Here is a 14,651-nt window from a genome sequence, read left to right as displayed (position 1 = left end):
AAAAGAATTTGTTGTACACTTAGAAAATAGAAAACACTTCAGTGATCTCTGGTAACAGAATAACTTTTTATCAGTACAACATTTTTCCGGTATGTTTCTTACTTTCCAGCGTACACAATAATGAAAGCTTAAAGCCAGCAATGATGGGTCTCATCAACATTGGTTCAGAAACAGAAACAATTCACACGGCAAAAGTGTCAAACGTAAAGGGTCAGCATCTACTAAAGGAACAGCAAATAAAACAGCAGATTCAGCTTATTTAATTCCACCAGCTTTATCATACTACAAGAAAGGTGTTTTCTCAAACCCTTTGTGCTTCAGTACTGCACTGAATGTTACACTTTGCTTTAAATCTCATATCAGACCAGACCAGATGAGACGATGCAGAGGAGATCTACAGTTTTTCTGCTGCTACCTGTATAAAAGTTCCTGCATGAAGTCAGAACGGTTAAAGGTATGTTTGAAGAGAGGAGGCTGTGTATGAACAGGTGGCAGTTACAGCCGAATGTCTTGTTTGAGGTAGAGTCAATGTGCTGCTCTTTTATCCAGATCAACAGCATTGCTGAGCTGTTCAACAAGTTGGTATTGGTTGATTTGGACTTTTCAATTGACAACTGACAAACAGATGAAAAACAGTCATTTGAAAGACAATATTTCCACATTTTTCAACAGAGATTTTTAAAAAATTAGGAAATGCCTACTTTTTTTATAATTTAAAATTATATTTAAATGTAAATATAATTCTGAAAGAAACATCTTCTGTTAAGTTGAGCAAATGACATGTTTAAAAATAAAAGAAAAAATGAATAACTTGTTGAGAACAACATTGCTGGCTACCATATAAAAACATAAAAAACAAACAGGGGGGAATAGGTACAATTCAATGACAAAAAGCATCCCGATTTACCTGAATTCACCCCATAGAGCAAAGTGAAATAGCAAGACTGTTGTTTATCACTCAGTGACCTTAAAGTGTTAGTTCAGTCAAAAATGAAAATTAGGCTGCGTCTTACTCACCCCGAGGCATCCTAGGTGTATATATGATTTTCTTCTTTCAGAGAAATCCAGTCAAAGTTATGTAAAAAATTGTCTTTGATCTTTCAAGCTCTATCATTGCAGTCAGAGGGTGTTGTACGGCATCAGTCCAAAAGAAGTGTAATAAAAAGCGCCTTTTCATAAAAAATAAATAAATAAAACCGTTGTTTTGTTTTGATCTTTCGTCTGAGCAGCGCATGCACAAAGCTGACCTCATACATCACTCCCCCGGAACTGCTTCATTTACAACAGTGAGTGCAAGCTAGATTCAAGTGATTAATATGTTTTGAATATGGATCTCTTTCTTAGAATAATGCATGGATTCCCTACAGAAGGCGTTGGTTCACAGCCGTGTGAGACACTTTTTTGTTTTTTTCATGGAAGGGTGCTTTTTATTTCACGTCTTTTGGACTGAAGCAATGCAACACCCACTTACTGCAATGATACAGCTTGAAAGATCAAACACAATTTTATATACTGGATGCATTTGGGGTGAATAAAATGCAGCCTAATTTTCATGATTGGCTGAAATAACCTTTTAAGAAAAGCTTATGTCTCAGAGTCTTAAAATGATAGTCCACCCAAACAAGACATTTTTGAGAAAAAGAAAACTTTGTCATAATGTACTCACCCCACATGTTGTTCCAAACCCTTATGACTTTCTTCTGTGTAAAGATGATGCTTTGAAAAATGTGGGTAACCGAACAGTTTTTTGTTGTCATTGACTTCCACTGTGTGGACAAAAAAAATACTAACACATTCCTACAAATATCTTCTTTTATGCTCTACAGAAGAAAGAATGTCATACAGGTTTAGAAATGGCACGAGTACAAGTAAATGAAGACAGAATTAAGATTTTAGGGTGAACTACCACTTTAACAACATGAGATGAGGCTGCTGCCGCCTTAATTTGTCACTGCTCCTTCATCAGACTCCTCAGACTGTAGATTTCACAATCTTTCTTACATGCGATGGTGGAATGCCTGATTTGGTCCCACGGGTTATTATTGAAGACAAACAATACAGCGACTGGTGTGAAAGATCTATAAGATTTGGATGTAGTAAAAAGGTTTGATGTTTGTTTTGCTGGTTTCTAAGAAGTTAAAGAGATTTCGGATCTTTTTTAATGTTTCTATGATCGTTGTCCTATTGCTTAGCCTACAAAGTAAATCATGAGTCTCACACACACAAGTGTCATACACTCTCAGACGAATGAAAGAGGACACGGAAGCTCACGGAGCAAAGAAGATTCAGATTACAAACAAGATTACTTCACAGTGATATCAACTGCAGCCAGTGGAACTAACCTGGCAAGTGAATCTAATATAACAATAACAGTGCAAAACAAACACACTCTTTCTTCGTCGCACTCACTCAGAAAAATGTTAAGCATCTCAGTATACATTCAAACCAACACTGCTAACTTCTACACCAGTGGTCTCAAACTCAATTCCTGGAGGGCCATAGTTCTGCACAGTTTTGCTCCAACCCTAATCAAACACACCTGATCTAGCTAATCAAGTCTTTCAGGATTATTAGAAACTTCCAAGTAAATGGAGCTGGTTGGAACTAAACTCTACAGAGTTGTGGCCCTTCAGGAATTGAGTTTGAGACCACTGTTCTACACGGATCAAGGTGCAAGGGATATGAGGGGCAGACAGACGGAGGGAGTATCTGCAAGACAGGCTCACTGTGGCTTTCCCAGCAAGTTGGACAGGAAACTGGATCCCTGGGTTCTGTTTTGCCCCCCCTGCCCTCCTCCAAAAGGATCCAACTGGTTCAGCTCGGACTGATCCAACATCTCAAAGTCCTCGCCATCAAAGTCCAGGTCTATGTCCAGCTCCGAGCTTGACTGCTTTCTGTATCCCCTCGGAGCAGCTCCTGCCCGTGGGCCGCTCTCTCTCCGAGGACCCTGCGGTGGGCGGGGCTGCATGGCTCCTGCGATGGCTGCCTGGATCATGTTGCTGGCGATGACCCCTGCCAAGTTACTAGTGAGGTCAGAGGTAGTATTTAGGGAGCCAAAGGAGATCTCAGGGTCGAAGTCTTCCTGATCGGAGTCCATCTGAGTGTCCAGGTCCAGCAGGGCGGAGGTAGAGCCGCGAGGGCCAGAGAGTCCGGCTGAGTTGAGACTGGGCAGCCCGATGCTGGCATCATCATCGTCCTCCATCAGGGTGGCATCTGGGTTGATGGAGGGGAAGTCTGGAAGCCCACAGGCAAATGATTCTTCTGGATCACTGTGTCTGTCTAGATCTATTAAGTGATTAAATAAAGATTAAGATAATATAGCATGAAAAAATGACACTCATTTATTAATTCTAAATTAATTATTAATAATTGATCATTTGATAAAAATAATAAAAATAATAATTCTGTGAAATATCTTTACAATTTAAAATGACTCTTTTTTTGTAAAGTAATTTATTCCTGTGATGGTAAAGCTGAATTTTCAGCATCATTACTCCAGTATTCACATGATCTTCAGAAATAATTCTAATATGATGATACATTTCTTATTAATATCAATGTTGAAAACAGCTGTGCTGCTTAAAATGTTAGTTTCAGGATTCTTTTATGAATAGAAAGCATTAGCATTATTTGAAATAGTATTTTTTTGTAACTTCACTGTCACTTTTTATCAATTTAATCCAGCCTTTCTAAATAGAAGTATTAATTTCTTTAAAAAAAAAACAATCTTACTGACCCCAAGCTTATAAACAGTGTAAATTGTTTTTTTTTTCAATAATGATTTCGATTGGATGTGTAAACTCAAATGTATTCTGTGAGTAAGGAAAATATTATTATTTTTTACTTGATGATTGCAAAGTGAACACAAAAAGCGCATTTATTTACAATCTGCAAAAGCTTATGAACCAGATTCTTTTTCTTCCTTTTCTTTACTGTAGACTCTCTTGTCAATGACTTGCATACAAAGACTGAAAAGTGTCCAGAGTACAGAAGATGCCGAGGTGTCTTACCCTCTGAGCCATCTGTGAGGGGTGTTTGACCTCTGGAGAGGTTAAAGGTGCCGTTATCCATGTACGACACCTCAGCATCCGAGTGCTCAGAGTCAGTCAGTGCCAGCTCCTTAGCAACCGCTGCTTCATCAAACTACAGGTACAGAATATTTAGGTCATTGTGAGTGTATTAGAAAAACAAAAACAAAACAATAGTCTTCCAATTGGCTTTTTACAATCATGAACCCCTACAGATCCTCTAACCTCAGGACCATGTAGCTGCTCTAAATCCCTGTTATAAATAACCCTGTTTCTGGGCTCACCGATGGGCAGAATGCAGCCAGTTCTTCTTCACTGTCACTAACGTCATCTGAGGTCCCGCTTCTGATGGGCTTACGAAGAACTGCAAACACAGAAGGGTCAACATTAGTTTGGTTTATCAAAACTCCTGAAAGCAGCAATATACTGTAAAATACAGATAAGAGAGAGCTGCAATAGTTGATTCTTTATATCAACAAAGGAAAGCTTCTTTGCACAGATTTGTAGAAAAAGAGCTACAATGTATTGGAGTGACTTAAAACACACCTCTAAAGAGGCAGAATTTGTCTTCAGCATGACATCGGCCTGCACTTCATTTTGTGGGAATCACACTGTATAGATTTGCAGTGTACTTACACTGGTTATCTATAGGCTTTGACATCATGTATCCCTTGGCGCTGAAGTCCAGCCACTGCAGGGCTGGCTCCAGCTTCACACATGCAAGCTGCCACAGCCGATAATACAGAGCCAATGGGCACAGCAACACACCCATCACTGAGAGAGAGAGAGTAAATATTATGCAGTTGTTAAGATGCTGGAGAGGATGAGCAAGCCCTGAAGTATTTCTGCTACTCACAAGCCATGTATGACAGCACCAGTCCAGGGATGTAGCGCCCCACCGTGGCCACTAAGGTGAACAGACCACAAACCAGCATACAAAACTGCAAACAGTGGAGTTTAAGGATTTTATAAATGTTTAGAATTAAAACAAGTGTCTTTGTTTATTATATCAACAATTTAATAATACAAACTCATAAAGCAGTCATAATAATAATTAAAGGCCGTCTGTGACTAAATGCATTTTGGTTGGTCACTTTACATGTTGCTCAGATAGTCATGGGCTGCGTGCGCTTAGTCAGAAAAAAAACTGCAAACTGGACCAAACTATTTTCTGCAAGTAAAAAGTCTTGCTACACAAAACTATAGGGCTTATAACATCACTATGCAATTGAAACCAAGTTGGTTTAAATAGTGTTTCTGGTTTGGACAATCTCACCTTCCCTGGATTTTGCCGTTTGAACTGCACAAGATCTGTTGCACAGGAAGAGCCTGTAACCCAAACTTTAGCCAGGTGGTGGCATAATTCAGGCACACTCAAAGTCCCAGGCTGCACCAGACCCCAGCTGTGAGCCAATCAGAGAAGAGCAGAAATAATTGACACTTACATTAATCAACTCTCACAACCACTGGAAAAACCTAAAGAATTAACAAATAGACATTACCTTTCATTCTCACTCTCATCTTGTCTTTTAACTGTAAGAGAGCAGAAAAGGTACATTTTAGTGTTACAAGACTTATTTTATCCGTTTGCTTGTTTCACTTATTTCACATTGCTTAATTTTTATTTCCATCAGAATATTAGCATTTTGACAAGTTTTATGAGAGTATCATTGACTTTTAATTTAGGATTTGGTTTTAATTCTATTAAAGACTTCCCAGAATGTAGATCAAATGCTAATAAGCCACTGTGTAATGGCTACATGGGAGATATTGATTCAGGTCGATATTGTTCACCTTCTGGAAATGCACTGGTGGGAAAAGTCAATTTCATAACTCTCTACAAGCTGTGTGAATTGGCAGTGAGAAAATGAAACCCGAGTAGGTCATAGTACAGGGAATGCAGAGGTTTTGATTACACCCAGTATGATTAATATTAAGAAAATAAATGCACGGAAGAAAGATCATGAGGTCTTATAGGTAGTAGTAGCAGACAAGCAATAGAGGAAGGTCAATTTTACCTCTAATCTTAGGCCAGATCTTATTCCTCCAAGTGTCGACACAAACAGCCAGAGCCAGACCTGATGCCAGCAGAAAGAGCAACCTCAAAGAGCTCAGAGCAAAAAACCTGAGAAGAGATCAGAAAGACTGTAGTCCAGCACTTTCAACTCTCTTTTTAAATGTTTTCATCATGAAATAACCTTAAATAAAGGCTTTTAAACAATTTTGTGCAGTATTTGGATAAGTTTTTTTATTTTATTTTCATGGATTACAACATGGACTTTACATTGCATCAGCAGCTCTGTTGGGGAAAGTCTGACCAAAACCTTGTGATGACATCTGTCACACATTTATCATGCTTAATGTATGAGGAAACCTTTGTTCCACAGGTGTTTCCGGCCCAAGTGTCTTCCTGTGCAAATCTCAGAGACGTCATGTGCTGCATGAGCAGTTGTGTTTTCTGACGAGGGGTGTAACGGTACACAAACATGACGGTTCGGGACCTACCTCGGTTCTGATGTCACTGTTCGGTACAGCAGGGGGAAACACTAAACATAAAATTGCTTTATATATATATTAAACAGTGGTTAACTGCACAAATGTATTTTACTTTAAATAAATAGAATTATAAATTATAAAAATCTACCTCCGATTCTGCTCTAAACTATGGGAGCCCTTTTACATTACTATAAAGTTACAATTAACAACAGAGCCCAAACTTATATTCAATAAAAAAAAAAAAAAAAAAGTGACGTGACATTCAGCCAAGTATGGTGACCCATACTCAGAATTTGTGCTCTGCATTTAACCCATCCGAAATGCACACACACACAGAGCAGTGAACACACACACACACTGTGAGCACACACCCGGAGCAGTGGGCAGCCATTTATGCTGCGGTGCCCGGGGAGCAGTTGGGGGTTCGATGCCTTGCTCAAGGGCACCTAAGTCGTGGTATTGAAGGTGGAGAGAGAGCTGTTCATGCACTCCCCCCACGCACAATTCCGTCCGGCCCGAGACTAGAACTCACAACCCTTCGATTTGGAGTCCAACCCTCTATTAGGCCATGACTTCCCCAACTACTATTTATGTTTATATAATAATCAACACTCAAGTAAATAAAATATATATATCTCCATGGTAATAGTTGTAAATGATTAGATAAATAGCGGATATTCTCCAAATTGGCACTATGTTAATGCGGAGAGACACAGAGGAGGCAAATTGTTGAATAAAGTCATTATTTTTGTTTTCTTTTTCCACAAAAAGTATACTCGTCACTTCATAACGTTAGAGTTGAACCACTGATGGCAGATGGACTGTTCTTACGATGTCTTTAATACTTTTCTGGACCTTGGCAGCATATTTTACTTGACCGTCTATATGGAAAAGTCAAGCCTCCTGGTTTTCATCCAAAATATCTTAAATTGTATTTCGAAGATGAACTTAGCTTTTACAGGTTTGGAACAACATGGGGGTAAATGATTAATGACAAAATTGTAATTTCGGGGTGGAGTATCCCTTTAACATTGTGGTTATTTTACCAAATAGCTTACTTCATAAATTAATTTCAACATCATTAAGTTAAAGAGGGTAAACTTAATCACTCTGAATCTGAAACTGAATCTGCACAAGCATTTTAGACACTTACAGTGGCTATAAAAGTATTCATTCCCCTTCTTTTTTTCCACGTTTTGTTACTTTTTTTTTCCCACATCAATCTACACTCCACAAACCATAATGACAAAGCAAAAAAACAAGTTTGAAACAACTTTGCAAATTTATTAGAAATAAAAAACTGAATGATTCCTATGCATACTCTTTTCTGGGACAGTAGAAATTTCGCTCTGGAGCATTCGTATTGCTTGTAGATGTTACTAGACTTCGAGTGGCATGTAGATTGATGTGGGGGGAAAAGTCATTTAACATAAGACTGAAACATAAATAAAAAACATGAAAAAATTATTTAAAAAATACTTTTTATAGACAATGTAAGTGTTCTTGCTCCGTCCAAGCGTTAACACACATTCCTGAATGAGTGCTTTAGAATATTCTTCAATCGCTCAAGTAATGTCAGAGTAACCCATTTCAGGGGCTGCCAAAATTAGTTTAAAATTAGTCAAGAGTTACAGAAATGCATCTTAATATTTACAAGTAAAGCTTCAATTTTGTTTAGGCCGCTTTCTATCAGACTCCCCGTCACATCTTGTTTTGACATCCATTGGGGGGGGATCAAGCCTTCTTTAGGCCTTCTTCAGACCTCCCCAAACATTATTTCTGCATTGCCTATACTGTGGTTAAAAAAATGATATATAAATGTCTTTACAAGCACAGAAATGCCACAAGCGGTTCCTCTGCTGTTCACTGAAGCAAATAAAAGGAGATAATAAGATCAGGGAGAATATTTCTCTGATGGAGTGGGTGACTGCACTAAGTGAATGAAGACTGCATGCCTGAACAGTGAAGATAAAGAGAGTGAGCCACCCAACAATTCTTCCCTGCACATCTTTCCCTCCTGAAGCATTTCACCTAAAGCTTTCAGACTTGTTAAGCATTTTTATAGCATGTAGTCAACCTGAAATCTCACTCAAAACCCAATTCTGTGAGATCACATTTTTCAAAGAAAGGAGGCCATATTATCAGGACTTTATCCATTAAGGATTTGAACAGGATGAATAAAAATGGGTGTTACCTACCAGAATGGAGCCTTAACACAAGTTTGCATGAATTCTTAAATAGCTATTTTTTGGCTATTGACTATTATTACTTTATCAACAGAAAGGAGAGTTCATTTCAGAGGAAGAGCATGTTATTAGATTTTGATTAAAGTTATAAAAAAATATTTGTAATAAGTTATAACTGCACAAATGAATAACTCATGGTAGGACCAGGATATGCATTAAGTAAGTAAATAGGGTCCATGTTGAACTTTATACTTTATTGACTTTATTATCTCAAATGTCAAAGTGTGTATTAACAGCACAAGGCTTCCCAAGTTAGGCTCAAGCTGGCCCTGAGAAAAGTCTTAAAGTGGGTGGTTGATCAGCTTTTTTGAAGGCTTGATTGTGTTTATAGGAGTGCAGTGTAACGTGTTCATGCTTCATTTAAAAAAAAAAGTGATGTCACAAACCTGGGAAGAAGCTTATTGTAGTCCATACCAGCCATTTTTGTAGGCCGATTTCTTTAAAAGAAAAAAAATCTCCCTTTGCATTGAACCTTGAGTGCCGTCATAAAAGTGAAATCATAATCAACCACCCCTTAAGACATAAACAAGAAATCATACCACAGTAAGGCCAGGCCCAATAAACCAGTTTGGGAACATAACATGTTAGTTGGCTTCAATATTACATTTTAATAAATAATAATAATAATACATTTTCTTTTAAATCTTTTAATAAAACTAGAATTGAATCTCAGCATCATGATTAATATAGTCCTAATATTATAATTTAATATTAATATAACACTATTGTATAATTTACTGTGTCTGTATTGATTTTATATGTTAATGTGCGTGACAGTGTCTGTTTTAGTGCTACAGTTATAGTAGGAGGTGGAAGACAACATGAAACATACTTAGGACACAGAAATGCAGTGCAATCTGATTTCTGCTTAACAATCAAACATGGTACATATTACAAGATTAAACGTAATTTCCCTGTCAATTACAAAGTAATTGACAAAGTGTGTGCACACAGCATTGTCTTCACAGTAGCACCAATACAGCCAGAAATCAGTCTAAATATAGGCACCCAGCCTCACCATCTGTTTCTTATCTTAAACTAAAGGGGGTAAAGTCTGAAACACAGAGACATGTCATGTATGCATCCAGATAAAACAAGAAAGGCTTATACAAGATCCTCAAAACTATCATGAATAATGTAAACGTTTCAACTGAAAGCGCTAGATTGTAAACACAGCCCGAGCAGAGATAAATCCGTGGAGATAAAGCTCATCCACTCACCAGAACATGACATTGGCGGCCGAGTACAGCAGGACGCTGTGAAAGGGTCTCTCCCACAATAGGACAGACTGTAGGTATGTGAGCAGGCGCTCGTGCGGTCCCAACCGCTCAAGCAGCGTTGCCTTCACCGCGCGAAGCTGCTCCTGACTCTCAGCGAAGCACGAGCCGCTCCGGAGGCCGAGGCGGGAGCGCAGCGGCCCCGTGGTGTCGCTCCCTCCACCAACGTCTTCCGCTCCACCAGTGTGAGCCATACTTACGTGTTCGGAAAAACAAAAATACTGAGACAATCTAGAGTAATATAATGCTTCAAATAAAACCCGTGATCTGGATGTATGTAGCGCGCTAGCTTAGCCTGAAGCCGCTCAGGGCAGAGCAGTAGTAGGCAAGAGGCTGCCGCCGTTGATACAGAGAAAATGTGAGATAAAGTCCATTATTGGGTCCAATTTGATATATGTATGGGTTTAAGTGTTTGCGCGGGTGCTCTTTAATGTTGTCTCCGTGCTGCTGTCATGTCCAGTCGCTGTTTTTGTCGCGGGAGCAACAGTGTGAGAGCCGGGGAGGACGGGCTTGATCTGGCCAATGAGATCATCAGGATTACATCTATGGCGGGTGGAATGTGACAGGATTACCTGCCGAAGTCGACAGTCGTGTACTTTTGCGTGTCATAAGAGTACGTCGCCTCAACAGACGCGTGACAAGTACGCCGCCTCAACAGACGCGTGATCAGTACGCCGCCTCAACAGACGCGTGATCAGTACGCCGCCTCAACTGACGCGTGATCAGTACGCCGCCTCAACTGACGTCACCTCAACAGACACGTGATAAGTAAACCGCCTCAACTGACTGTGACACAAAATACCTCAAATAGAGTTAAATTAAATAATTTTTTGGTTTTACATTATTTTACTACAAATTATACACCATCAACAGAGCTGAAAATTAGTTGTATTTTCACAATAACATCAACATAAATTCACACACATTAATTATTAAACATTATTCTGATTTGTGCCATTCTGAGGTTTTACTTTTGATATATTGGTTATGTTAATAATTTTACTTAACACTCTGTTACGGTTCTCAGTTTGTCCTGTTTTCAGAGTCATGTCGACCATAAAATGTGCATATCAACCATTGAGCTAAATAATTTTGGTCAATAGAAGGTAATGAAAAGGTATTTTAATAAAATTGTTAAAGAAGTGTATTAAAAATTCAGGTGCATTTTGAAACACTTTAAATTGGGCTGTCACTAACGATTATTTTGTTAAATGAGCAATCTACTGATGATTTTTTTTTTTTTTTTGTAATACAGAAAAGACTTGAAATATTTGCTTAAACTGTAAATCTTTAAAAGTAGACTTAAAATATCTGTAACGATGAGGCAATAATTGGTTTAAATAAAACATTAAAAGCGAGTAATCATATGGTTTCACTGAACACTGTTAAAATACATAAAGGAATGTTCATCTAAACAATAAACGTATGTACAATATGTAATGTAAATGCCTATAGAGGGCGCCAGCAGCCTAAGTGATTGAGCAAGTTTGCATATTTAGATCTATATTGATGTAATCTTGTGTTGGCGTTTTATATATATATATATATATATATATATATATTTCATATATATGAATGTTTTCAACATTTTAAGTCAACAGATGAACTTTGCAGATGAGTTTGTTGACTGAGCTGCAAGAGATGTGTTCCACATAACAGTGAAACAATGAATATTATTGGAAACATATTGGTACAATTCAGAAAAATGCAGGCTTTACAAAATGTTTAGCCACAAACTATGCTGATATAGCGAGAAATTCACTTCGACAAGAAATATCCACACATTGGAGGATAAAAAAAAAATCTTAAAGGATTTTTAAAATTAAAAATCTAAAGTCTCAAAGTCTTAAAGGAATGGGGATCTTCATGTTGATCAAACTTTTTTTTAGAATAATGTATGGAGACGCAAATATTTAGCATGTCCCTTAAATATGTAACTTTTGGCCTGTAGGATAAACAATGATTTCACTAAAATTTAACATTTAATATACAACTAATTTTTCAGTTTTATGGCATCCCTTTTCCAGTTACATTTTTTTTCCGTCTTTTTGCAATTGACATTATTTCAAGCCACTGTTTGTACTGCTTGCTCATTTTCAGAAATAAAAGTACAATTAGTAATGATAAATCAGCATTGCTGTGTTATTGTATGTTGTGAGAAGTTTTCTGTGTCTTAAATTCATTAATGACAAACGCATTTGAAGTTTTGGGTTATTACAATACTAATCTAAAAATGTGAATAAAATTCAGAGTACATTTTGATTGGTATCAAACATTTAATTTGAAGACTTAAAAGACAACGTCAAACATTTCGAATTCAACAGAAAAAAAAAACAGAACAAGCCTTTTGATGACAATGCCTTTTATATATATATCACTTTATGAAAACACCTATTGTAAACGTACCTGGATGTAAGAGTCATCATTTTGTCACACAGAGTAGGCTACAATATCCTTTGTCTGACACATCCATTTCAAGTCAGTCAGTCTGTATTAATGAACAGGTGACCTGAATCAGGTGTGTTTAATTAAGGAGACATGCATATTGTGCAGTGATGGGGGTCCTCCAGGAATGTTCTTAAGAACCATTGTGCTGTCTGCATACATTTACAAAATAACAAGAATGTGTTTGCTAATTATATATTGTAGTTTACTTTATATCATAATAGGCTACTATTTGTCTATTCTTTTTTTTTTTAAGTTCTGTGCTTCAGAGATAAATTGTGTTACTATGTATATTGATGTGCTTAAAAAATTGTATTAATTGTTTGGCAAATGCAGGTGTGTTGACTAGGGTTGGAGCTAATTCTGCATGCCAGGTGCACTCCATTCATTGGTTATCCCTAGGCCTGGTTCTTAGTCCTGGTCATGTGGACCCTCTGCTATGCACATTTTGCATGTCTCTCTTATTTAACACTCCCGATTCAGTTCATTAGCTTGGTAAAAGAGAGCTCCGTGAACTGAACTGAGTGTGTAAGATAAGGGAGATATAAAAATTAAAGACAAATGGGGTCTTCCAGACTTTTACCAGTGATAGATGCAAAAAGCTAACATTTCTCATTGGATGGGGGTTTATCAGGTATGGGTAACTGGAATGTGTGAGGGTACACAGACATGGAGGCTTTATATTGGCATTGTACAGAGATGCATACTGCCATCAAGATTACATCTTTCATGAGAAGTCCATGGTTATTAGACCAAGACAATTCCAGCTCTCATTCTGCATGTGCTACAGAAGCACGGTAGACAGAGTGAATGTTCAGTCCAGATCTGTCTGAATATTGAACATGTGTGACCGATCATGAAAAGGACATTCAGGCAATGATGACCACAGACTGATGAGCAGCTGAAGAAGAAACAATTATTATCCTCGATTTACAAACAATTGAACACTGAAATTAAAAGGAAAGTTGACGTGACACAGTGTGAAACGTGTTTCTGTCCCATTTATCTTATATTTACAGATTACTGTTTATTTAGTCAGTGAAAACATTGAAAATTTTGTTTGCAGTTTTGTCAATCAAATAAATATTAAATATGGGTTTCTATTTAATCCTATCGAGATGTTTTATGTCTTGAGGTCTATAAAAGTTAAAAATAATAATGATAAATATAAATTTCAAAGCATTCTATGTACTGTAATTATAAACTATACTGTCAGTTTACCATAGTTATCCAAATTAAGTAAATCATTCTCGTTTTTTTTTCAATTCATAAGAATAAAAACTTCTTATATTTGGGTTAAAATCAATCCCATGGCGTCATCTAGTGGACAAAATTAATATCACTGCCTTAGCGTCCCAAATATGATAAATTAATAAAATTAAGCATGTTTGCTTAGAACGACTTTGTTCTCGATGCCATTTAATGTTAAAGATCGAATGTCTAATGAATATCTATTATAAATACAACTTTATTTCTGTTAAAATTACACTCTTCTATGTCAAGATCACAAGGAAACAAGAAAGAAATGTAATTCAAGCAGAAATCATGCATTTCCTCTCAGTTTTTCCCTACTGTTTGTAGCATCCAAGCAAACTGAACATTAATGTGCTTGTACTTCACTTCAACACCAACTTAACAGATAAACATAATTTATCAAACATAAAATAGACTTTATGCAGTTATTATTATGCACTGTTACCACGTTTTGGGAAATATCTTAAAAACAACCTGTTACAAATGCATCTACTGTAATGCAAACCTTACATTTCGTGTAAAGCAAAGTATACTGAGACGATGTATATATCAGGCGTCTTGTGAGGCGGCGTATATTGAGACGGCGTATATATCAGGCGTCTTGTGAGGCGGCGTATATTGAGACGGCGTATATATCAGGCGTCTTGTGAGGCGGCGTATATTGAGACGGCGTATATATCAGGCGGCATCTAAGGCAACGTAGCTAGGTTCAGACGTACTGAGAACACGTACTATTTTTGTTAAATTTCTTACGTACGCCGTCGTCACGTCGCCGCCTATGATTGGTTCCAACAGTGACGTCGCCGCGACGTCGCCGCGGGTCTGTCGTCTGCCCTCCCATTCAATCCCATTCAAAAATGAACACGGACTGACGGCGACGGAAGGGTCGACTGCTCCTTCTCCTT

General features: G+C 37.6%; 1 protein-coding gene across 1 annotated transcript; it reads right to left on the bottom strand.

Annotated features, from left to right (window-relative positions):
• Nucleotides 1–2,270: 2,270 nt before the first annotated feature.
• LOC113046873 (reticulophagy regulator 3-like) lies at nucleotides 2,271–10,753 on the bottom strand. The gene is made up of 9 exons (XM_026207950.1): nucleotides 9,991–10,753; nucleotides 6,047–6,153; nucleotides 5,531–5,561; nucleotides 5,305–5,431; nucleotides 4,885–4,969; nucleotides 4,665–4,802; nucleotides 4,313–4,392; nucleotides 4,011–4,143; nucleotides 2,271–3,285 (listed from the first exon to the last, which is right to left on the bottom strand). Exons 1-9 carry the CDS (start codon nucleotides 10,239–10,241, stop codon nucleotides 2,723–2,725), a joined length of 1,515 nt encoding a protein of 504 aa, XP_026063735.1. The 5' UTR covers nucleotides 10,242–10,753; the 3' UTR covers nucleotides 2,271–2,722.
• Nucleotides 10,754–14,651: the final 3,898 nt, after the last annotated feature.

This window comes from Carassius auratus, chromosome 3, assembly GCF_003368295.1.
Source record: "Carassius auratus strain Wakin chromosome 3, ASM336829v1, whole genome shotgun sequence".
In the NCBI taxonomy this organism is placed as follows: Eukaryota; Metazoa; Chordata; class Actinopteri; order Cypriniformes; family Cyprinidae; genus Carassius; species Carassius auratus.
Note: the sequence above shows the minus strand (reverse complement) of the source record. Positions and strands in the feature narration are given on the sequence as shown.

What these genes read in the sequence shown, in the direction of transcription:
- LOC113046873 (XM_026207950.1), bottom strand. Translation starts at nt 10,241, where the DNA reads ATGGCTCACACTGGTGGAGCGGAAGACGTTGGTGGAGGGAGCGACACC. An exon ending in GCCGCCAATGTCATGTTCTG is followed by an intron (nt 6,154 to 9,990) that starts GTGAGTGGATGA and finishes ATCTCTTCTCAG; the next exon opens with GTTTTTTGCTCTGAGCTCTT. An exon ending in GGTGCTGTCATACATGGCTT is followed by an intron (nt 4,803 to 4,884) that starts GTGAGTAGCAGA and finishes TCTCTCTCTCAG; the next exon opens with TGATGGGTGTGTTGCTGTGC.